The following is a 26,891-nucleotide window of genomic DNA, read 5'->3' on the forward strand; positions in this document are numbered from 1 at the left end:
GACCCTGTCTCAAGAAAAAAGAAACCTATCAAAAAAAACAAGCTTGGCCCCCCCTTTTGCTCTCTCACTCTCACCCTATCTTGCCCTTCCATCTTCCGCCATGGAATGATGCAGCATGAAGGCCCTTGCCAGATGCCAGCACTATGCTCTTGGACTTTGCAGCCTCCAGAACTGTAAGCCAAAGAAATCTCTGTTCTTTATAAATGACCTGATCTGTGTTATTCTGTTATAGCAGCATAAAACAGACTAAGACATAAAATTGGTACTGAGAAGTGGGGCTGTTGCTATAACAAATACCTGAAAATGTGGAAGCAGCTTTGCAACTGGCTAATGGGTAGAGGCTGGAGAAATTTGGAGGAGCAGGCTAGAAAAAGCCTAGATTGCCATGAATTAAGGGCAATTCTGGTGAGGGCTTAGAAGAAGACAAGAGCTGTAGGGAGATCTTCCATTTTCTTAAGGGATTAAGTGGTTATGATCAAAAAGTTGGTAGAAATATGGACAGTAAAGGCCATTCTGATGATGTTTCAAGTTGAAATGAGGAACAAGACATTGGAAACAGGAGTAAAGCCCATCCTTGTTAGACAGTTGCAAAGAACTTGGCAGAATTGCGTCCATTTCCTAGGACTTTGTGGAAGGCAGAACTTAAGAGCAATGAACTGGGATGTCTGGCAGAAGAAATATCTAAATAGCAAAGCATTGAAGGTGCTGCGTGGCTTCTTTGGGCCACTTACAGTAAAATGAGAGAAGAGAATGATTTAAAGATGGAATTTATAATTAAAAGTGAAGCAGAATAGAAAGATTTGGAAAACTCACAGCCTAGACATTTAAAGAATTAAAAAAACATATTCAGGAGAGAATACTAAGGGTATGGCCAAGTGATCTTTTGCTAAAGAAGTAATATAGGTAGAAGGAAGACAGACTCTATTCAGTGAGACAATGGAGGAATGACCCCAACAGCATTTGAGAGAAATTTGAGGCAAGCTAGGACCTTGAGGATAACGTTTCCAGAAAGGTTCCTATGGGACCTCAGCATTTGCTGCCCAGGGCTGCCTTTGGACTCTGCTTCCTACATCCTGGTGCAGTGCTCCTCAGCTACCCCAGCCATGGCTCAAGTGGGTCCAGGTGTGGCTTTTGCCACAGTTCCAGAGGAGACAAGCCATAAACTATGGCAGCGTCCACATGGTGCTCACTCTGTATCAGCTATATAGTACCATGGTTGCCTCCACCTAGATTTCAAAGGATATTGTGGACAGCCTGGGAGCCTGGGGAGACTTGTTACAGGGGCAGAGTCACCGCAGAGAGCCCCCACTAGGACAATGGTGAGCAAAAATGTGGTGTCAAAGCTGCCACAGAGAGTCCCCTCCAGGGCAATGCCATGGGAGCAAGGCCACCTCAGAGACTACAGAACTGTAGTGTCGCCAGTGTGCATCTCCAGCCTGGGAAAGCTGCAGGTGCAAGATTCCAACCCATGAGAGCTGCTGGGTGGAGCAAGCCCAGCAAAGTCATAGGGATGGGCTGCCTGAGGACTTGGGGGCCCAATCTCCACCCCAGTGTGCACAGGATGCGGAAAATGAAGTCAAAGAGATTATTTTCCAACTTTAAGACTTAATATTGTTTTCCCTGTTGGGTTTTAAGCTTACTTGGGATAAGTTATCCCTTCTTTTCCATTTCTCACTTTTGGAATGAAAATGTCTACCCTACCCTGTCCCACATTTGTATTTTGTAAGTAGATAACTTGTTGAATTTCACAGGCTCATAACTGGAGGGCAGTTTGCCTCAGGATGAATTGTGCCTTTAGTCTCACCCGTATCTTATTTAGATGAGACTCTGGATTTTGGATTTTGAGTTTATGCTAGAATGAGCTGACTTTGGGAACTATTGGGATGGAATGAATGTATTTTGTATGTGAGGACATAAGTTTGTGGGGCAAGGGCTGAATACTATGGTTTGAATGTGTCTCCCAAAGTTCATGTGTTGGAAACTGAATCCCCAATGCAACGGTGCAAACAGATGGGACTTTTAAGAGGTGATTAGGTCATGAGGGCTCTGCCCTGATGGATACATTAATGTTATTGTGGGATTGGGTTAGTTATTGTGAGAGTAGATTTGTTATAAAAGTGAGTTTAGACCCCTCTTGCTCTCTCTCTTGCCCTTCCACCTTCTGCCATCGGCTGATGCAACATAAAGGCATTCACCAGATGCCAGCTCCCTGCCCTTAGACTTCCAAGCCTCCAGAACAGTGAGCCAAATAAATTTCTGTTCATTGTAAGTTACTCAGTCTGAAGTATTTTGTTATAACAGCGTAAAATGGTCTAAGACACCATCTACTGTTATTTTCAAATAGTAGAGGACTTCCTTTAGTAATTCCTGCAAGGCAGTTTGGCTAGCAACAAATACTATCAGTCATTATTTGTTTAAGAAATGTCATTATTTTACCTTCATTTTTAAATAATAATTTTGCTGGATATAGAATTCTTGGATGACAGTTTTTTTCTTTCAGCACTTTGAATATGTTATCCTCCTACCTTATGGCATCCATTGTTTCTGATGAGAAATCAGCTGTTGATCATATCCCTTATATATATGGTAAGTCATGTTTCTTTTGCTGCTTTCAAAATTTTCTGTTTTTAAATATGGGATGTGCCTAAGTATGAATCTCTACCCACCCCCCAGCCCCCCACTTTTGCTTTCTTTCCATTTCTGGAACTCCAATTACGTATACATTGGTATGTCTGATGGTGTTCCACAGGTGTCTAAGGCTTTGTTCACGTTTCTTCATTTTTTTCTTTCACTTCTTTGGATTTTTAGGGTTTTAAAATTTCCCTTTTGGATCAGAAATTTTAATTTTCTAGGAATTTGTTCATTTTATCTAAATTTTAAAATGTATTTAAAATTTATTTTTAAATGTCTATAGCATTTTATATTCCACGGTTTTCATTTCTGATATTATTTATATCTTCTTTCTGTATTGTTTGCAGAGATTGGTCAACATTTAGTTTTTATGGAGAACGGATTTTTGGCTTTGTTGATATTTTTGTATTTCTATTTCAATAATTTCTGTTCTTATCTGTGTTCTTCTGTTTGCTTGGGTTTATTTTACCATTCTTTTTCTAACTTCTTGAGATGAATATTTACCTAGGTTTTTTTTAAAAAAAGCTGTAAATTTTCCTTATGATTTCTTCTAAGAACTCTTTTCTAGTCACCATGTGCTAGAAATGCTATATATCGAGAAGGAACTCATAGCCTATTGAGATTTCTTTTTGGATTCATGGGTTATCTAGAAGAATATTTCTTAATTTCCAAATTTGGGAAGATTTATCCATTTTGTTATTGATTTCTAGCATAATTGCATTGTGGTCAAAGAACAGGCTATGATTACAGTTGTTTAAAAATGTGTTGAGAGTTGCTCTTGGCTTCATATAGATGGTCATTTAAAATAAATATTCCATGAGTGTTTATGAAAATATGATTATGCTGTTGATAGGTTTACTGTGTGTGTATGTATATGCTCACTTTCATACATGCATATTTAGTCAAGTACAGTAAAAATTTCTATATTCTACTGAGTTTTTGTTTGCTTGTTCTGTCAATTAGGAAAAGAAGCATGTTAAAATAGCATATTATAATTTTGTATTTTGTATTTCTCCTAGTAGTTCTGTCAATGTTTAGTTACTTTTAGGTTATATCATTAGGTGCCCCAAAACTTAAAATTATTAGAGCTTCTTGATGATTTGAATTCTTTGTCATCATAAAATCTCCTTTTTTACCTCTAGTAATGTTTTCTGAAAACTAGTCCTTTTGATATTAATATAACTATACCAATTTCGTTGTTAGTATTTCAAAGGAAAAATTTCCCTATCCTTTTATTTTCACATTTTCTCTAGTTTTAGAGGTCTCTTGTAAGGAGCATATATTTGAATTTTTAAAAATTTGTGGTCTGACATCAGTCTTTCAGCTGAAGCATTTGTAGTTCATTTAATGTAATTATTGATAAACATCATTTTTATTTAACATTTCACTCTGTGATTTGTCTCATCTCTTTTATATTTATTTTTACTCTTTTCTTGGTTGTTTTGGATCAATTATTCTTATTTTTCTATTCTTGTTCCATAGTTTTAGTTTGGAGTTTATACACTTTGTTTCTTATTGTTTTAGTGAATCTATAATATGTATACTTTCTAAAATTGAAGTTGAATTCATGTACCCGGTGCCTGATAATACTAGGATCTTAGTATACGTGAAAACTTGATATTAGCTGTCAATGGAAAGGCTGCCTAAGTGCTCAGTTTACTACTCTGGGTTTTGGCTTTTCCTTAGTTTGTTGATTTATAATTTTTTTTTTTATTTATAATTTTTTCCTGTGTTCTCAGATTTTCAGTGTTTTGAAAATTTTTAAAAATCCAGCATTTTTAGTTTTCAGAACTGATACAATAACTTACCTTGCCATATTCCTAGGAATGAAGGTCTTTATTTGTGTGCTTTTGAATTGCTCATTTTTAATTTTAATTAGGGTATTTATATTTTTTCTTTGTGTGATCTGGATATTAACTTTTTGCAATGTTTCTCCCAATCCTTTTCTATGCATTTAACTTTTTATTTTAGAGACAGCGTCTCTTTCTGTCACCCAGGCTGAAGTGCAGTGGCATGATCATAGCTCATTGAAACCTTGAATACCTGAGCTCAAGCAATCCTCCTGCCTCAGCCTCTCTAGTAGCTGAGACTACAGGCACATACCACCATGCCTGACATTTATTTTATTTTATTTTACTTTATTTCATTTTGAGATAAGGTCTTGCTATGTTGCCAGAATGATCTCACATTTAACTTTATAATTTTTTTTTTTGATTGAACACCGGATGAAAAGTAGAAGGATTTTTTAAAAAATATATTTTTTTAAAGCAGTTTTAGGTTCACAGAACAACTGAGCAGCAAGTACAGAGTTCCCATACACCATTCTTCACTGTCCCCACACACACTCCCTTTCCTCTATCAACATCTCACACTACAGTGGTATATTTGAATATTTGTTGATCCTACATCGACACATTATCACCCAAAGTCCATAGTTTACATTAAGGTTCACTTTTGGTGTTGTACATTCTATAGGTTTTGACAAAGGTATGACACGTATCTACCAGTGTAAAGAATAGTTTCACTGCCCTAAAAATACTCTGTGCTCTGCCTATTCATCACTCTCTCCCCCCAACTCCTGACAACTATTAATCTTTTTACCCTCCTGATAGTTTAGCCCTTTCCAGAATGTCATATAGTTTGAATTATACAGTATGTAGCCTTTTTAGATTGGCTTCTTTCACTTAGTACTATCCATTTAAGTTTCTTGTATGTCTTTTTATGGTTTGATAGCTCATTTCTTTTTAGTGCTGAACAATATTCCAATGTCTGGATGTACTGCAGTTTACTTACACACTCACCTACTGCAGGACATCTTGGTTGCTTCCAAGTTTTGGTAATTACGAATAAAGCTGTTATAAACATCTATGTGCAGATTTTTGTGGGACATGTTTTCAACTCATTTGGGTAAATTCCAAGGGGTGTGATTACTGGATCATATGGTAAGAGTATGTTTAGTTTTGTAAGAAATTGCCAAACTGTTTTGCAAAGTGGCTGTACCATTTTGCATTCCCACCAGCAATGAATTAAGAGTTTCTGTTGCTTCATATCCTTGTCATTATTTGGTGTTGTCAGTGTTTTGGATTTTGGCCATTCTAATATGTGTGTAGTGTTACCTCATTCTCATTTTAATTTACAATTCCCTAATACATATAATGTTGGGTATCTTTTCATATGCTTACTCAGCGTATCTTCTTTGGTGAAGTGTCTGTTTAGATCTTTTGCCAATTTTTAAACTGGGTTGTCTGTTTTCTTATTGTTGAGTTTTAAAATTTCTTTGTATATTTTGGATAATAGTCCTTTATCAGATGTGTCTTTTGCAAATATTTTCTCCCAGTCTGTGGCTTATCATCTCATTCTTTGACATTGTCTTTCACAGAGGGAAAAGTTTTTAATTTTAGTGAAATCTACAGTATCAATTCTTTCTTGCATGGATCATATTATACCTTTGGTATTGTATCTAAAAAGTTATCACCATACTCCAGGTTATCTCCTTATCAAAGATTTTCTCCTGTTATCTTCTAGTTTTATAGTTTTGTGTTTTACATTTTGTGGGCATAGATTTGTTAATAATATTTCTTTATTATTTTAATGTCCATGGAATCTGTTGTGATGGCCCTTTTTCATTTGTGATATTAGCAATTTGTGTTTTGTCTATTTTTTTCTGAGCCTGGCTAGAGGTTTGTCAATTTTATTGATCTTTTCGAAGAACCAGCTTTTGGTTTTGTTGGTTTTCTCTATTGATTTCCCATTTTCACTTTCATTAATATCTGCTCTTTTATTATTTTTCTTCTGCTTACTTTGGATTTACTTTATTTATAAGGTAGAAGCTTCGATTACTGATTTTAGATTTTTCTTCTTTTCTAATACATGTGTTCAATGTAATAAATTTCCCTGTAAGCACTTCTTTTGTGCATCCCACAAACTCTGAGGAATTGTATTTTCATTTTTGTTTAGTTCAAAATATTTTATTCATTTATTTTTTAAGAGTCAGGGTCTCACTCTGTAACCAGGCTGGTGTGCAGCTCATAGCTCACTGCAGCTTCAAACTCCTGGGCTCAAGTGATCCTTCTGCTTCAGCCTCCTGAATAGCTGGGACTACAGGCACATGCCACCATGCTAAGCTAATTTTTTAAAAAATTGTTTTAGAGACAGAATCTATGTTGCCCAGGCTGGTTTCAAATTTCTGGCTTCAAGTGATCCTCCCGCCTCAGCCTCCCAAAGTGCTGGGATTGCAGACGTGAGCCATTGTGCCTGGCCTAGTTTAAAATCTCTCTTGAGATTTCTTCTTTGACCCATGTGTTATTTAGAAGTGTGTTGTTTAATATCTAAGTATTTTGGGGTTTCTAGCTATCCATTATTGATTTCTAGTTTAATTCCATTTGGCTGAAGAGCAAGCATTGTAGGGGTTTTTTTATCTTTTATTTATTTATTTTTTTTTGAGATGGCATTCTTACTATGACGTCCAGGGTAGTCTTGAACTCCTGGCCTCAAGCAATCCTCCCTCCTTAGCCTCCCAAGTAGCTGGGTTTACAAGTGTGCGCCACCATGCCTGGCTATTCTTTTAAATTTGTTAAAGTGCGTTTTAGGGCCCAGAATGTGGTCCATCTTTGTGAATATTCCATGTGAGCCTCAGAAGAATGAGTATTCTGTTGTCGTTTGATGAAATTGTTAATAGATATCCATCATGTCCAGTTGTTGATGATGGTGTTGAGTTCAACTACGTTCTCTGCCTGCTGGATCTGTCCATTTCTCATAGAGGGATGCTGAAGTCTCCAACCATAATAGTGGAGTCATCTATTTCTCCTTGTAGGTCTATTAGTTTTTGCCTTATGCTATAGTTGATGCTATGTTGTTAGAAGCATACACATTAAGAATTGTTCTGTCTTCCTGGAGTACTGACCCCTTTATCATTATGTAATGCTCTTCTTTAATGCTTTCTGGTAACTTTCTTTGCTCTAACGTATTCTGTCTGAAATTAGTATATCTACTCCCAATTTCCAGGACCCCCTGCAGATCCCAAAATCCAAGGATGCTCAAATCCCTTATATAAAAATGGTATAGTATTTCCATATAACCTATACACATCCTCCCATGTACTTTAAATCATCTCTAGATTACTTATAATACCTAAAACAATGGAAATGCTACGTAAATAGTTGTACTGTATTGGTCTTTTATTTGTACTATTTTTATTGTTGTATTGTTTTTATGGTCCCCCCCCCATGTTTTTGATTTGGTTGATTGAATCCATGGATGTGGAACATGTGAATAGGAAGGGTGGCGCAGCTGTAATATGAAATAGCATTTGGCAGAGCAAGTCACCCCTTTCAGTGTTCCTCACTTTAAAAATTATCTTGGTTATTTTTCTGTCATTTCTCTTCCATGAGTTTTACAATGAACATTTTAAGTTCAAGTTAAAAATTCTGTTGGAATTTGTATTGGAAATTTACTGAATTTACAGATTAGTTTTAGGAGGTATACTGACATTTTATAATACGGAGTCTTTCCATCTCAGGTCTGTCCATTTTTCAGGTCTTTTTAATGTCCTTCAGCAAAATTATATGAGGGTATTGAGTAGGTTTTACACATTCCTTTCATTGCCTTTTTTGTTTGTTTGTTTTAAGTTTAAATATTTTCATTCCTATTGTGAACAGAATTATTGCCTATTACATTTTCTAACTAATTAATGTAATAGGCAATTTTAGTACGTTGATCTTATACTCAGCCATTTTAATGAACTCTTATAATAATTTTTCAGTTGATTGTCTTGGTCTTTCTTAGTTAACAATTATATCTACAAAGGTAGTTTTGTGTCTTCTTTTCAATTTTTGTATTTTATTTCCTTATCTTGATGCAGAAGCTTAGACCTCCAGTAGATTGTTGAATAGGAGGAGCTTGACAGCAAGCACCCTTGCCTTTCTCTATAGAGCTTTAGTGAGAATGATTCTAACATCTTACCTTTAAGTGTGATGCTAGCTATAGGTTTATGATAGATACCCTGCATTAACATGAGAGTTTTCTACTATTCCTAATTTATTCTGTTGTTTTCTTTCTTTTAAAATCAGGAGTAGGTATTAAATTTATCAAATACTTTAGCTTTACTAAGATTTTTCTCTTTAATTTTTAATATGATTAATATTAATAAATTTTCTAATACTGTAGCATTTTAAAATTCCTAGGATGAAACCTGCTAGGCTGTGATGCCTTAATCCTTTTAAGGATAGTGTTATATTCAATTTTCACATTTTTTGTTCATAACTGAGCTTGGCTTATTCTTTTATACTGTCAATGTCTTGTTTGGTGTTCACTACATTTCCCATATTTTTCTAATTCCTGGAATAGCTCTTAGTATAAATTGTGCCTTTAAAACTTACGTCTTCCTAGGGAACAAGCTTTGGTTACCTTTTCCATTTCTTCTTTGATTACTGGTAGACTTAAGTTTTTTACTTCTTAGATCAATTTTACTAATTTATATTTTCCTTAAATTTTTTTCTGTCATGTCAAAGTTTTCAAATTTATTAACAAAGGCATATACTATATGGTTTTGTTTTTGTTTTTTACCTTTTGGGAAAATTCAAGTATATACAAAGTAAACAGAATAGTATAATATGTTTCCATTTATCTATCTTCCAGCTTCAACAATTATCAACTCATAGTTAGTCCTGTTTCAATTTATACTTCACCCACTTCTCTTCCACCCTTACTGGATTATTCTGAAACAAATCCCACACATAGTATCATCCAGAAATATTTCTGTATGTAGTTGTAAATGTTAAGGATTTTTGAAAAAATACATAACCACAACACTCTATCCCCAATTGTTTCTCTCTCTCACACACACATCTCTCTCACACACTGTTCAAATCATGATCCAAATAAGGTCCATACATGGAACGTGGTTGATATATCTCTTAAATCTTTTTTAATATTTGGTTTTCCTCTCTTTCTCTCTTTTTCACTTGCACTTTATTTATCTAAGACACTAGCTTGTTTGTCCTCCAGAGTTTCCTACATTCTGGATTTTGACAATTGCATCCTCGTGGTGATGTTTAACTTGTTCTTCTACTTCCCTGAATTTTATGTAAATTGGTAGCTATGTTCTAGAGGCTTAACAGCATTCAAGATCAATATTTTTGAGAAGACTGCTTTGTGGGTATGGTATGTGTACATCCAAAAGAAGGTACATAATAATGTGTCTTTCTGTAATATTAGCAGTCCTTGATAACTATTGCCTTCAACGATTATTTTATCAGTTGTTACAAAATGATAGTATTCTATTATTTCTTCTTATTAGCTAGGATACTTTTATAAACAGAAACTTACCAATTATTTAGTTACCCAAAGGTGAAAAACAGGATAAATGTTTGATTCTTTTCCTTTGTCAGTTTTCAAAATACTGTCTTTGACCAGTGGGAGCCTCTTCAAGTTAACTTCTGAGTCCTGTTGATATTACCTTAGGAATCTTTGATTGCTTCCTAGCTTTCTGGTATGACAAGATGCTCCAGTCTCTAGTTTTAATTTCTTGCCAAGACCAGACATTTTCAGACTATTCTCCAAGGAGCCCTAATTCTGTATTAATTACTAAATTATTTTTTATTTCCTTTTTACCCTGAGTTACTTAGAAGAGCATTTTAAATTTTTCTTTAAGGCAAGTCTTGCATTTTTAAATGTACATTTTAGTGCACTATGGTAAAAATATACCCATATTGACTCCTATTGGGATATTCTGACATCTTTGGTCAATGATTCATATTTAAAAGGGATGAATCCTTTTAATCCTAAGACTTGTGTCTTTTCAGATCAAAGAAATCTATTTTACTCTGAATTTTTCTCCTTATGGCCCCTCTTTTATCTTCTGTTTAGAGAGAGAGGTCCAAAAATTCCAGTGTCTTTTAACTTTCCTTGATACTTTCTCCATCTATACTTCTAGGCTGAATGGGAGACTGATCTTGTGATTACTCTGTTGACAGCTTTGCTCTTCAGCTATATCCATTATGTAGCTTTTCTTTAAAAAAAAATCATGATCTTAATATCTAAGATTAGATTTGTTCTCTTTTATAACCTGTTCTTATTTTATGGTTATGATATCTTCTATGCTTTTGAGATATTAAATACTCTTACTTGACGTCTTTTCCCATCTGTTCTTTCTGTGGATATATATTTTTTAAAGTTTGTTGTTCAGGGTTTTCATATTATTGGCTTCCTTCACGTTTTTGTTATGCTTAGTTGCTTATTTTTTGTATTTGAGAGCCTCTTTCTATGGATGCTGTTTCTGTTTATCAAAGCCTCTGATGGGAGCAAGTGGGCTGTGCTGCCAGTTGTGGATATGAAAATATTTTGGTTCTAGGCACAGTAGTCCCTCCTTTATCTGTGGGAGATACATTCAAAAACCCCCATTGGATGCATGAAACCACAGACAGTACTGAAACCAATTTCTGTCAACTGGAACATGTTTCTGTTCATGTTTTTCACCCACAAATTTAATGCCTTTTCTGCCTTAACTAAGCACTTACCACGCACCCTGGCTTTAACTTTTGCAGTTTGAAGTATAACAGCAAAACTAGCATGAATTTCCTTTTCCTTCTTCACAATTTCACAGATGGAAGATTGGTTCTTACTGTAGATCTTAGCAACCTCAGCATATGATTTTTTTTTTTTTTCTTTCCTTATAAGGTCAAGGATTTTTACCTTTTCATTTAAAGGAAGAAGTTTATAACTTTCCTTGGGCACATCTGAATTGCCGGCATCACAACTCTTGTGCTTTGGGTCATTATTAAGTTAAATAAGGGTCATTTAACTACAAGCACTGTGATACCGTAACAGTTGTAACCTAGATGGCTACTAGGTGAGTAAATGGGTGGGCAGTGTAGACAGCATGATATGCTGGACAAAGCAGGACAGTGCAAGATTCCACCACACTGTTCATAATGGCATGCAACTTAAAACTTATGAATTGTTGATTTCTGAAACTTTCTATTTAATATTTTTGGACAGCACCAACCACCGGTAACTAAAACTGCAGAAAGCCGAACTGTGGGCAAATGGGGCACTACTGTATAGGCTCCTCTTCTCTTGAAGGCCAGAAAATACGTGGGGGCATTGCCCAGCTTCTCCAGCTCCAGTGGCTTCATCCAGTTATGCTACAGGCTGGTAGAGACTCCTTTTGCCTACCACTTGGCCCGTGTTTGAGGAACTTGCTTAGCTATTCTGAATCAGCTCTCTATGAATCACCCTGTCCAGAATACCAGGGCACCTTCCTGCACTTGCATCTGTTGATTCCAGGTTCCAACCCATTCATCCCTTTGTGGTAGTTTCTGCCTCTTTGAGTTGTGATTTCCTTGTTTTATTTGCCTATAGCTCTGATCCTATCTGTTTTCTATCTATCTGGCATTCTTCCACATTTCTATTCCATTACTAATCTTCTCGTTTTTCAGTGCTATAGCAAGATTTTCTTGTTTTTCTTCTGCTTTAGCACTTTATGGAATTTAGGGTTGAGAGGGATAGTAGATGCTTCTGTCTACCATCTTGACCCAATCTCATTAATGCCACTTAAACCAGACAAAAACTCTTGTAGGCAGTTAATTTCCTTTAAAAGAACTAGTGTTGAAGTGGCTCTTGGGATGATCCTATACAATTACAAAATGTGTTGCACCACTATCCATTCACAGAAAGTATTATTTACAAAGTTTTATTGAAATATCAGCTCTTTTCTCTGCTTCCTACATGCAAAATTTTGTGATGAATCTATCAATACTAAAAACCAATTTCTAGCAGTGAATATTTTTAGAGGTCATGAAATAGTATTCAGTAGTAACCAATTTTATTTGTATTGAACTAGCAGAAGAGCATCAGCTGAGTATAGGCTGGAAATTCAGAGTGGGTCATTTTTTTCTACTTAGCACCATTTGTAACTTTACCATAGACTGTAATAAGATGAAACATTCCTAGGGAAAGTATCGCTGATTAAGAGCAATTAGTATTTTTCCCTGACTTCACTGCTACTCCTGAATGTCTGAGGATTCTGAGGGTTGAAATTGTGATGTGATTTCTTAGAATTAAAACATAATAATTTCTGAAACAGCAGGCCACATAGTCTTTAGAAGATGAGTTCTTGTTACATTGCACAGAAGGGTACACAGATTGTCTTTCTCCATTCTTGCGTTCATAAAATAAAAAAGAAATAACATCCCTTATTTTCATAGTACTTTGTAATATAACTTACAAAGGTCGTCACATAAATATTCTCTCATGTAATTGTCACAGAAAGCAAATGTTTTCCTCATTTAACAAATGACGATATTGATCCTTGTCTAGTTACATCACTGGTAATGGAGGAAATCAGGAATACAACTTGGGTCTTCTGTGCCCCATGTTTGTTCTTTCATATACCAAGCCGCTTTTAAGTATAAGAAATTTTGTTCCAAAGCATTTCCATTACTTTTTTCAGAAAAAAAAAAAAAGTTATAAAAAAAAAAAAAAAACCACCTAGTACAAAAATTCACAAAAGATAAAATTACTTGCTATCAAAGTCTTATCGGTGGTATACCTGATTTCCAGAGTCACAGTGTCAGGTCTCTGCATGTTCAGCACAACGCAGGTGTGTTCTACACCCCATACAATCACCACCCCACAGCTTTCTGACCAAATCAAGTACATTATAAGAGAGGCAGGATAATACGTTACCAGAGACCTGAATAAGTGACCTCACAAAGTGAAATAGACCTTTCAGAAAGCTTACCTGAGTGCAAGCTGTTCCATCCTCTGACTGGAAACTGGTAATGGAATATTAAGAAGCCAAAACTGAGATTCCTGCTATGAAACTAACAACACAAAATACCATAATTTTATAAAAGTTTGTAAAAGATTGCTGATTGGCTATGTTGAAGCTAGAAGTGGTTAGATGGTATATACTGAAAACTTAAATACCTGACATCCATTCGAACTTTTAGAAGTTTGGGGATCGTGAACCTGGAAGGCAGAAAAAGAATCTAAACACCTAAAATCCAACAAAAGGGCTGAGGATATTGGCCTACTGTAAAAAGCATTACAATGTGATGACTATTCAAAGTCTTGCAGTTGGCATTCTGGTTAGGACTGTAGGATGTTTTTCTAAAATGGGCTCCATAGTACCCTTCCCATATGAAATAGATTTTAAAAATGTAACGCAGTACAAGCAAATTACTAGCATTTTGGGACAATAAAGCTGAAGAAAATGGTTAAAAGAATATTCCTAATTGTAATCCTCAAAGAAATATTGAATGTGGATGTTCTTTTAATACTGCCTTTCAGGCAACTTTCTAATTTTTTGGTAGCACTAGAAGCCCCCAAATCGGTAAGCCAGATCTCTAAGTAAATAATTTCCCAGCATTAATAATTTTTAATGAGTGAAAAATAAAGACCTAGTAGTTGAGAGTATTTTCCCCAAACCTGCCAAGTTCCTAGTTGCCTAAGAAATCAGTAAGATCATAACAGGAAAGCAAGAACTCTTCTTGCTGCTGTGTAGCTTGGATTCAAACAAACAAACAAAAAACTCAATGGGAACCCCGTCACCAAGTCACCAAAAGAAGCAAAGCCATTGGCTTGTTAACCTAGACTTATGCCCAAGATTCAGATATGATACCACTACCCTGGATGCCAACAAGAGCTCTATTATCTTTAACATATACCTAATTATATAACTTTTTCATTTAGAAAATTATTAAATGTCAAATGTTGAAATACTGGGGTTGTGGAAAAGACATTTAAAAATGCACTGCCCAGTGAGTGTGGCAGGTGATCACTGGCACCCACTAGAAATTTACAGCAGAGCTTTAGAAATAAAACGAATGACTTTCTGACAAAAAAAAAAAAAAACAACACTGCCCAATAGAAAGAAAAGATAAGATATGCTTCACAACAGATTTTCATTCATTTATTCAAGTCCTTCCTTACCATATGGTTCAAGTGATGGCAGTTACAGTCTATCCATATTAGTACAGAATAGAATAAATCAACATTTTTACAACACTGAAAGACTAGTATCAATCACCCCTAAAACTACTTTCCTTTGGTTCCTCCCCCTACATTTTAAGTCATCCGTTCCTTCAAGATGCATTATTGCAACATTTTAGTTTTTTTTTTTTTTTTTTTTTTGAGACAGAGTCTCACTCTGTTGCCCAGGCTAGAGTGAGTGCCGTGGCGTCAGCCTAGCTCACAGCAACCTCAAACTCCTGGGCTCAAGCAATCCTACTGCCTCAGCCTCCCGAGTAGCTGGGACTACAGGCATGCGCCACCATGCCCAGCTAATTTTTTGTATATATATATTTTAGTTGTCCATATAATTTCTTTCTATTTTTAGTAGAGACGGGGTCTCACTCTTGCTCAGGCTGGTCTCGAACTCCTGACCTCGAGCGATCCACCCGCCTCGGCCTCCCAGAGTGCTAGGATTACAGGCGTGAGCCACCGCGCCCGGCCCAGTTGCAACATTTTATAAAGGGGTTTTCTAAACTTTGTAGGGAACTGGATCTGTAAGCATGAAGAAAGTTTCTACCAGTGATTATTTAGTTTATATAATAGCAAAAAAATATTTTAGAGATTACAAGTTAATTACTGTCTGAAAAACTGAGTATTCTTCCCTCAACAAAGGTAATAAATCTTTAATTCAAAAAGAAAATACTAAACAACAAAAAATTAAAAATTAGCCAGAAAGCTATAGTTTGTTTTCCTACTCAGAAAAAAAAAGTATAACTGATAACAAATATGGTACAATTTCTGTAACTGGGTATTTTTCAAATTGTAAGGCTTTCATTTCTGAAAGTGTAAAGAGCTATGATACACTTCTGGTCAACTTTATCTTGTCAGAAGATCGACAGTCTCAGTATTTTTCTCTTTTGCTATTACACAGTCTAAAGGTAATTCCTTAAATAAATTCATGTATTCCTAAAAATGCAGACCAAAGATGAATGGGCAAAGGTCCACATCATATTTTTAGGGGACAGTAGAAATTATTCCCAAAAAGCAAAACTTTTTTTGGTGATAAATAATTTGTAAGTACTTACCAATTTTCTTCTTCCCTTTCACAATTGAACAAAACAACTTGAGTCTGAGGAACACAGATTCAGTTTCCACATCTTGATTTCCAACTTTAGTCACCATTATGTTTTAACATTCATGTCTTCCCTTTTTCAGTCATTTTTACAAAGTGAGGGCAAAACTACAATAACTACATGAGTAGTGAGTACATGAATTTTCCTCTACAAAGACAGTGTGACTCTACTAAAACTGAAGTTCTGACTCATAGACATTGCTACCAGGAGATAACTTGAGATGTTATCTTTGGTATATAATGGGCAATTGAAAACTGAATATGCAGAAGTAGAGAACTGCCTGATATAATTACAATTAAAAAGTTTAGAGCTGGAAGGAAATTCAGAAATCATTTTATCCAAACTTAATTCCTAGAGAAAAAGAATGAGGCACAGACTTACCTAAAATCATACTTCTCATAAATGCTAGAGTTATAGCTAGAGTTTAGGTCTAATGTTCCTGATCAATTATTCCTTATGCTATATAATACTCATAGTAAGAAGTTTTGCTATTATTTGGAAATTCTTCTCCCAAAAAATCTGTTACAATTATTAAAACAAAAATTTTCAAATTCTGATTTCTAATCTTCCTTCCTAGTTGAATAAAAGACAGTTAAACTTTAGAAGGACAAAGGGTCAGGATCAAGGAAATGAACAATTTAAAGTGGATAAAAGTACAAGCTGATCATAGTCCTTTCTTCTATTCCCGAGACAGGTTTATTTCAATACTAATTCTTAGATATCTGTCACCTACCTTTCAGATTTGTAGACAAGGCTGTGGTAACAGATCTCAAGATGTGGAGTTGATTCAATGCCAAAATATGAGTTCATTTAAGCACTTTTCCCTCAGGGCTACTCCAACCATGAAATAAAGGAGGTTTTATTCTAGAGAGCTCACGTGCATAGTAATCTCAATCAGTGAAAATAATAGGCAGCTTTCTATTTATTCTTTAAAGTAAATATATCTTAGATGGAAAGAAAATAAGGTAGTAAAGTAAAAGTTAACCTAGGGGAAATTTTTTTCACTGACAGATTATCTAAACATCAGAGTGCATTGAGAGATGTATGGTATACCTTGTATGGTATGTGTAAAGCACAAAGCTTTATAGGATTTGAGGTGGCTGCTCACAACAGGAGCTTAAATAAAGATATGGGGGGAAAAAGCCTTAGACAGAAAAATTCAAACTGCAAGGAGTAAAAATGAAAATTTGAAAAGTTAACGCATAAATTTGTTTTTATTTATAGGTAACTACCACATGAATTATAAAGAAGACAAAGGACGTTAGCATGGAACTTGGATAGGTATATGCATGCTATAGCTGAAAATAAACAATGTTGCTACATATTGTTAGTGAGTACAATACCAATATAACAGGGAATTGTGATTATTTAAAAATATGCAGAACTTATTTAATCTGTGCTTTAGAAATAACTGTAGTGTTATAAGTTGAAAAGATTTCAAAAGAATAATACCAAATATACACCTGTGTGTTAGAATTCCGAAAAAGCTGCATTCTGTAAAGTCAATCAGCTGTATTAAAAATGACACAAATCCAAAACAAGATACGTGTTATATAAAAAGGGACATTGTAAGATTTCCTTGCAGCATTAAATCCACAGTTTAATCCATGAAATTTCCTTTTAATTATCATTTAGACAGAAGCATGCAAATAGTCTTAGGATCTACTTAAGAGCCTCCCCAATTTCACTAGGGCTACACTCCCCTTTTCAGGAACTAAGCAGGTATTCGGGTAGCTGCTTCCTCTTCTGCATCAGCTCGGTTTGCATTAATTTCTGCAAGTGTTCGGCCAAACCGTGCCCATTCATCATTGCGAGGAACAGCAATCTGCTGTTAAAAAGAAGACAGTGTTTTATGTACACTGAAATAAAAGATCATCTTACCCTCTATTATTCAGTTTGTTTTCAAATAATTTTTCCATTAAAAAGCAATAATTGACCTGAGTGGCCTTCCCATAATTACAGGGACTATAACAATAATTTACCACATTTCAAAACAAAAGACGATGTTTGCGAAGTATGTTGTGACAATCTCAGAAATGACTTTGCCATTATCACCATCAGTACAAGAGAGAATAACAATGATGCTTTGTAAATATAACTCCTGTGCACCATCTCATGGGTTTTGCTGGTGGGGAGAAATTCCTTAAAAAATTTTTACTTTATTCTTACACCATTCCTAGTATGAAATAATTCTGGAAGCATAATTCATAAGTGCTGGTTTCTTACAAGTATTTATTTTTGTTTGGAGCATAAAATAACCTTTCTTGATACCACAATTCTTTCATCAGAAGCTAAGCTACTATTTCCTACTTTAGTGTTGTACCAATAGCAAAAGGGGAAAAGAGGCTTGTAATGCTTCTGCCTGACAGAGGCAGTCCAATAATAAATATTTTTGATAACTGCCATTATAATATCATAGGAGTCTGACACTGTCATGTTAGGGCAGAAACCACTCAGTGTGGCAAAGGTATGTGCCTGGTTCTAAATCTACACTATCCAATAGGGTAGATACTGGCCACATGTGACTATTTACATTTAAATTAATTAAAATTAAATAAAATTTAAAATTCAGTTCTTCAGTTGTACTAGCCACATTTTAAGTATTCTGTAGGCATATGTGGCTCATGGTTACTACAGTGTAGATACAGAACATTTCCACCTGTGAAGATGGTCCAATTGGCTGTTCTAAATGATTCAGTCTACTTTCCACCAGTTCCAATTGCTAGAGGCTGTGGAGTATCCACAGAGAATGGGGAATCTGGAGGCATAGCAAAAGAAAAAGTGACTATGGTGCTAGTCAGGGCTAAAAAGAAGGACATCCATACTGGGCATTGTGTGCAGCCAATCAGAGCACCAAAGATGACAGAGCTGCAGCTCAACCTATTGGATTCAATTATAACGGCTCAGCATCAAGGCTCAAGATTCAAGGTACATGTTTCACACTGTCATCAGATAACTCTCAAACATATTACTTTTGATTTCTACCACATGGCCCTGACACATTGATAGATATAGAAAAATAAAATCTTATTTCAATATCAATTCTGTAAAACCCCAAAGTCCACCTATAACTCTGAACTTCTTCTCTCTGAAGAATTTCTAATTTCCAGCAATGCTTGCTTCAAGAAACAAGGTACTTCCAATGTACTGTATTACCCTCAATCTGTTGCATGGGGACACATGACATCTAGTTTAGAAAGAAAATTAATTTCAAGAGTCACTTCTGTGCTAGAAATAAGTTTTACCTTTACAATCATATGGTTTGTACAATTCATGAACCTCAAAGACTAGGTTTAGCCACAAAGATACCTTCACTACAATGCCACTAAACAGATGTGTCAAAATTATAGGCAGCAAGTCCCATACCTCTCCCACATCATATATAACAATCTGTCCTTCAGAATCACCCACGGCAATCTCTCTTCCAGAATGGGTCCATCTTACACGATTAAGAGCAGGATTACCCTCCACAGAAATGCTGGCAGTTGGTACCTAAAGTCATTTAAAACATAGTGCAGTGTTAAAAGTTTCATCAAGATTTCTATAAACATGTAAAACAGTAATTCTTCATCCAATCGGCTACATTTTTAAAAGCAAAGATGAAAATAGATAAAGAATTTTCCCAACTTTCTTCCTGTTCAGTGATATATTATGAAAGACATTATAGCCAATCCTTGAAAATAGTTTGGGAAAATAAGTCCTTATGTAAGAAATTTTCACAAGACTAGCCACTTCATTTTGAAAGATCTTCTCTTTAATAAAGGAATCTTCATTGTTGTTTAAACCTCTTTAAGAAGTCAAGCTGTTTGAAAACATATGACCAAAACCCATTTAAAAAGAAAACATTTCAAAAACTCTTATAAACAGATTATGGTTCAGTTTTAGAGGACAGGAATCAATTTTGTAGCTTGCATCTCTGTCAGCTGAAACCTATATTTGATTCACAGTTCCTAGGAACAGTTCATAGTAAAGGTGCAGTATGAGTCTTTCTAAACCCTGTTCCCATGAACTGGCTGGAGGGAGGCAAGATGAGAATACCAACATAATCACAACACCCCCTGGAATCTGATTGCACCTCTTCTATGCTGAGGAAAAAGATTTATTTGCTATACATAGAGCAAATATTCAGTGTTTGATTCAGACTAAAAGCACAATAAAATTTAAAAAATTTTTTGAAATCTGACAAAAATAATCCTTCTAATTGACATCAGTCATCCCCAAATGATTAACCCCTTAGATTGCCAAAATCATTAGGAAAATCAAAGGAAAAATTATAGTTCTATATATTCTTTAACTATTACAGGAAAGATCCACATTTAATTGTAACCACAGATCTCTAAGATCAAAATCCAAACAAAGAAAATAAAATGGTACCAATTTTATTTTCTTAGTATGGAAAGAAGAAACTTTAGCAGAAGGCACTGAGTGACTTTCTTGTCAACAACTGTTACTGATAGACTCTGCTAACATTACTTCTACTACCAATAGCAATATAGATTTTTAAGAATATTTTAAGCTTCTCTAAGCTGGTAAAAATACATATGACTAAAAATAAATGATAGCTGCAGTTAAATTTAATTGCTAATAAGTGATTTTAGGATAGCAATTAGGAAATTTCATATTCTCTATATTCATTTTATGGTGACAGTAACACTGTTTTCAATCCTTCATGGAAAAAGTCATCAAAATATATTTTTCCTCCACTCAAGTCAGGCTAAAACTAATATTTATGCATGATATACACAATCCTATCAAGGCTAAGAGATAATTTAGGAATTCAGAATTAAGGTTAACATATTTCAACAGTCTAAAACTATCTGCTTTCCAGCCTATGAATGAAAAATGTCCCAGTTGCCTTATGAATGAGACTTTGCCAGGACATTAGAGACATGACAGTGTTATTCACAAATAAAAGGAAATGCCCCAGTGTTCTTGGCAACATTATTTCTCCCTTCAGTTCTGCACAGCATGCTGTTTATTATTTAGGGTACAAAGCTTATTTGGTTTCTTTGTGATGAAGCTACAATCACAGAGCCCTTTTACATTCTTTGGGATAAAAGGAATTTCACAAATTATTCAATAAATATCCAATTTTCTATTTTTCAGTGCAATTTTTGTTATTTTCTTGCTCACCTCTGTGTCATTATTGAGATTCCACAAATCCAGTCTCCCCATGCCATCCACACAGGCAAATAGGGCTGGGTGGGTGGGTGACCACATAACATCATAAACATAGTCTGAATTATCTTCAAATGAATACAAAGGCTTGTTATTCTGAAAGGGAAAAGTTGATTCTTAGCACAGTCAAAATATGACATACACACAAATCATTAAACTACTTATCACTGAAAAAAATGACACACATTCAACAGACATAACATTTTATGATATTTAACTCAGCCTAGAAAAAGTTCCTACAATTTGTTTCACTACAGAATTACCTGGTGTTATATACTAAGAATCAACTATTGGGTTGCATTTTCTTTTTAACTTGTAGATGCCATCCTGTTTAAAAAAAAGGAATAGGACATGCTTCAAAAACATTTGTCAATGAGAAGATTCTGGGAAGATGACAGCAGTGGTAGTGTACTTTTTGAATCTCCTCTAAATCTCCCTGAAGAAGTGGAAAGAAGGCACAATAGTTTCTGACAGCTGGAGAACAGAAAACCTCACAGTGAATAGCAGATGCTCACTGGACAGTATGGTGGACCAGTCTGAGAACAACAGCAAAAACCAGGAGGGAGTTTAGCACGATCCCATTTATAAATACAGTTACCCTTGGACAACACAAGTTTGAACTGTGTGGGTCCACTTACACATATTTTCTTCTGCCTCTGCCACCCCTGAGACAGCAAGACCAACTCCTTCTCTTTCTTCTCTTCCTTCATCTTTGTTGTCGACAACAAACATGAAGACCTTTATGATGATCCACTTCCATTTAATGAACAGTAAATATATTTCTCTTCTTTATGATTTTCTTAACATTTTTTCTCTAGCTTACTTTATTATAATAATAGAATATATAATATTAATATATAGACCATAAAATATGTGTTAATTGACGATGTTAATGGTAAGGATTTTGGTCAACACTAGGCTATTAGTAGTTACGTTTTGGGGGAGTCAAAAGTTTATATGCAGATTTTGAAATGCGTGGAGGGGTTGGTCCCCCTAACCCCCGTGTTCTCCAAGGGTCATTTGTAAATGCAAGCAGACTGTGATGCAACAGAAGTAAGGTCTCATGGTACAGTTTCGGCCATATAAACTCTCAAAATTAACAAACCAAAGCTCCTTTCCAAGACAAAGTCTTGCTGGAGAGAAACTGCTGGGAAGAGAATCCAGGTTGTGGAACGCAGGATAAAAGAGATATAGGAAAGAGACATACGAAAGTGGTGGAGAGGAACAGAAAAGGCACATCTCAGAAAGTATATCTGTATCTCCAGTTTGCAAAAACCACAGGAGAGAGAGCTTTAACCTAAACTATGAAACTAGGAAAGCTATCCTTGCCCATTCTCTCCCTTCTAAAAGTATAGGAAAACTCACTTCATTAGTAGACAATAAGCAAAAGAAAAAGATCTCAGTCAAATCCATGCAAAGTTATTGTGGTGTCAAGACAATTAAATGGGGGAAAGAATAGGCTTTTCAACAAATGGTGCTGGGCTAACTGGATATACACATACGAAAGAATAAAGTTGGACACCACTTCCTTCCTCATATCACACAGAAAAATTAACTCAAATGTATCATAGATATAAATGGAAAAGCTAAAACCATAAAACTCTTAGAAGAAAGCATAAAAGTCTTCATGACCTTGAACTTGACAAACAGTTTCTTAGATATGAAGCCAAAGCACAAAGGACAAAAGATAAAGTAGATAAACTGGACTATGTAAAAATTAAACAGTTTTGTGCTTCAAACCATACCATCAAGAAAGTGCAAAGACAACTTATACTGGGGGAAAATATTTGCAAACCATGTATCTCATAAGTGACTTGTACCCAGAACTCTTACAACAGTCAATTAAGTATAAGAAAAGATGCTCAACATCATTAGTCATGAGAGGAATGCAAATCAAAATCACAATGAGATATCACTTCGTATCACTAGGATGGCTAAAATTAAGGAGACAGAAAATAACAATTAATGTTTGTGAGAATACGAGAAATCAGTATCCTCATACCTTACTGGTGGGAATGTAAAATGGTGCAGCCACTTTGATATGCTAATTAGTTACCATATGACCCAACAATTCCACTCCTAGGTAAATACCCAGGAGAAATAAAGACATGAGTGTTCATAGCAGCATTATTCATAATAGCTAAACAGTAGAAACAACCCAAATGTTCATCAACTGATAAATGAATAAACAGAAGGTGGTATATCTATACAATGGCATATTATTCAGCTATAAAAGGGATGACATATTGATACATGAAGTATTGATATGAAGGGATGACGCTTGAAAACATTTTGCCAAGTGAAAGAAACCAGTATACATGTCGAATGATTCCATGAATGTCTATGAACTGTCCATAACAGGCAAATCCATAGAGATAGAAAGTAAATTGATTAGTGGTTTCCAGGGCAACTGTGGAAAGTGAAATGAGAAGTGATTGCTAACGGACACAAGGTTTCTTTCTGAAATTTGGAAATGTTCTAAAATTAGATACTGGTGATAGAGCATACCTCTATGAATATACTAAGAACCACTGAATTGTACACATTAGAGGGGTAAATTTTATGGTATATGGAGCTCAAGAAAGCTTATTTTAAAAAAAAAGAAAGAAGAGATAAAGTGAATTTTTAAAAAGTGACAGACAAGATCAGCAACGATATATCTAAATGGCGGGTCCTGAAGAGGCAGACCAAAGTAATAATGGAGAAGAAATACCAAAAATAATTCAAAAGAACTCTCCTAAAATAAAATACAGCTTGGAACTACATATTGAAAGCGTATCTAGAAATAATGACCCTTTAATGAAAAGGGAAAAAAAAAAAATCCTTTGTTCACCCAAGTTTTTTTAAAAAGACCAAGTCACAGGAAAAGAAAATCAGATTGTCATCAGACTTTTAGACAGCAATGCTTTTTGTCAGAAGACAACAGGGGAACTAACTTATTTAAAGTATGGAAAGAAAGGAAATGTAGGTCATGGATTTTATATGCAACCAAACTAACCTTCATAACCATATACTCTAGTGAATATGGGAATAGCATACCCATGAGCACCTTCTGAGCAATCTACTGTAGAATGATCTTCAGATGACTGAAAAGACATCAATCAACAAGGTCTGGTGGATAACTAACTGATTCATGAGAGTAAACTTCTCTTTATGGAAATATGAACCATCTACAACTACATACATTAATGAGTGATACATTGAAATGCAAAATTCAAACCATGAGGAACTCTGTAGGACCAACTCTACAGAAACCAACCTGGTTTCTTCTTTAAGAACAAAAAATCAAGAAAAAAAGAGGGAAGGAAACCCTATTTTAAGAGAGGGGCTTAAAAGACACGTCAGTCACAAATATATGGACCTCATTTGGATCCTGCTTCAAATAAAAAATGGTAAAAAAAAAAAAAAAAAAAACCCACCCCAAAATAAAAAACCACATTGGCCATTTGATGAAATTAAGGAATCATTGTTCATTTTGGAGGGTGTAATAATGATACAGTAGTATTTTTTTTAAAGGATACTTTACTTTTTAGAGATATATACTGAATATTCATAGATAATGATGTGTCTCGGCTTTATTTAAAATAATCCAGGGGTGAGAATAGACAAGACTGGTCATGTGTTGATACTTGCGGCAGCTACGTAATGGATACAATGGCTACATTATACTAGTCCCTATGCTTTTGTATTTATTTGGAATTTTCCATAATAACAAGTTTTAAACTGTGAATTTAAAATTTTCAGATATGATGGTAAATGTCTACAGCATTGAACATTAAATAGCCAAAAATGTTTGTTTTTAATTAAAAAAAACCAAAATTTTAACAAAACTTAAAACCAAGCTAAACACAGAAACTGAGAGTTTTTTTCTTTTAAGATTGTTATTTACCTGTCACTCTCCCTGATAACAATGTCAATGAAGTCTCACTCTGAGGTAGTGGTTTAATTAACTTAGGATGTGCACTACAATCATCTGCAGAGCTTCTGAAGAATACAGATGAAGGGCCCCAGCCCAGATGCACTTCATCAGTATTTCTGGTGTTGTTCCACTAGTGATTCTGACGCACACCAATGATTAAGAATCACTGTACTAAGGTCTCTCACTCCTGAGGTGATAGTGTACTTCTTAAAGAACATCCCATTTTCAGGCAATTTGATGGTCTCCCACCAAACACTTAAAACAAAAATTGTTCACAGTCATGTTCATATTGCTGACTCAATAAAATGTTTACTGGTCTACATCATCTTCCAAAGAAGGGGTTACCAATAGAAACACAAGAAAAAGACTTAACAGGCACTTCACAAAATGGCCAGTAAACACATGGAAAGGTACATAACCTCATTAGCCTGAAGATAATGCAAATTAAAATGGCCATGCAATGCAATAACACACATTGAAATGGTTAAAATGGAAAAAAAAGAAAAAGAAAATTCCAAGTGTTAACAAAGATGCAGAGCAACAGGAATTTGCATATACTATTTGTGGGTTATAAACTGGCAAAGTCACTTTGGAAAACAGCTTGACAGTATCTACTAAAGCTGAATGTATTCATATCCTATGATGACATAATTCTACTTCTAGTATATACCAACTGAAATGAGTACCTATGTCCATCAAAAGGCACCTATAACTCTGCTCACAGCTGCACTATTTATAATAGCCCCCAAATGGAATTAACATAAATACCATTAGCAGTAGAATGGATAAATTATGGTATATCTACACAATGGAATAGTATAAAGCAGAGAGAATGGACAATGTACAATACTCAACAATATGAATGAATCTCACATACATAACGTTGAGCAAATGAAACCAGACACAAATGAGTACACACTCCATTATTCTATTTTTATAGGCTATAAAATATGAAAAAGCTACATGCAAATTAGATAAAAACTTATTATAATATAAAAGAAGATTGCTAAATGTCTCAGGAAATGGTTAAAATATTTCATCTACTCAGTGGACTATGTGGCAAGAAACAAAAGCAGGATGCATTATAACTAGGTAAATGATTACAATAAAAAGAAAAATACATGGCCAGGTGCGTTGGCTTATGCCTTTCGAGCACTTTGTGAAGCCGAGATGAGAGGATTGCTTGAACCTAGGAGTTTGAGGTTGCAGTGAGCTATGATGACACCACTGCCTGGGTGACAGAGTGAGACCTTGTGTCAAAAAATAAAATAAAATAAAAAACTAAAAAGATAAAACAAAATGGCAACACGTTCCCAAATTTTAAAAATGTGATTATAGATCACTTACAAATTTTTTCAAGTTTAATGTAAAAAAAAAAGTCATCTAAGGAGTAATATTTTTTCCTCAAAGAGAATGAAAGCACACATTTAACATCCAATACTGTTTCATAATATATTAATTTTGTATATGACACTGCAAATTAAAATCCCAAATATTAATAGATCATTTAAGTATTTTTTTAAAGTAATATTTTTTCTTTGAAGAACACTTCTGCCTAAATGGCAGAGAGATACCAGGGAAGAGTTGAAGAGGGACGCAGGACCTAGACTCTTATCTCAGGCTTGCCAGTACTAGTTTTAAGGCGTTGGAAAAGTCACTTCATCATTTTAAGACCCTATTTCCTTATTTATAAAACACAGCCTTTGTGTAAGTAGTTCTGAACCTTGATTGTACATTGTAATTACCTAGAGAATTTTTTAAAATATGCTGTTAGCTGGGTATTCCCCCTTAGGTAGTCTGACTTAATCGGTCTCAGGTGCCAAGTGAGTATTGAAAAATTTTAAAAATTGCCCAGGTGATTCTAATGTGCAACCAAGACTGAGAATCACTGAACTAGATGACTACAGGTCTCTGAAGCTCCAAATTTCTTATACATAAGTGATTTGCTAAATACATTTGCCAAAGAATAAATCAAAACAAAGGGCTTCTTTGAATGATAGATAGCATTTTAATAAGCAAAAATGGCTCATTCTGGTACAGTGGTGAGAATAAACATTGCATAGTCAAGAGACAAG

General features: G+C 34.9%; 1 protein-coding gene across 12 annotated transcripts in view; it reads right to left on the minus strand.

Annotated features, from left to right (window-relative positions):
- Nucleotides 1–15,197: 15,197 nt before the first annotated feature.
- Nucleotides 15,198–26,891, minus strand: part of DYNC1I2 (dynein cytoplasmic 1 intermediate chain 2) — a 62,827-nt gene continuing 51,133 nt past the window's right edge. For 8 of the 12 annotated variants that reach the window (XM_069471218.1, XM_069471162.1, XM_069471198.1 and 5 more), the window contains 3 exons: nt 20,853–20,993; nt 19,086–19,211; nt 15,198–17,547 (listed from right to left, as the gene is read on the minus strand). In XM_069471218.1, coding sequence (XP_069327319.1) covers nt 17,434–17,547; nt 19,086–19,211; nt 20,853–20,993 — 381 coding nt within the window. In that variant the 3' untranslated portion in view covers nt 15,198–17,433. The remainder of the gene's footprint in view (nt 17,548–19,085; nt 19,212–20,852; nt 20,994–26,891) is intronic. The other 4 variants (XM_069471240.1, XM_069471229.1, XM_069471180.1 and 1 more) reach the window with 2 other exon arrangements.

Source organism: Eulemur rufifrons, chromosome 1, assembly GCF_041146395.1.
Source record: "Eulemur rufifrons isolate Redbay chromosome 1, OSU_ERuf_1, whole genome shotgun sequence".
Classification (NCBI taxonomy): Eukaryota; Metazoa; Chordata; class Mammalia; order Primates; family Lemuridae; genus Eulemur; species Eulemur rufifrons.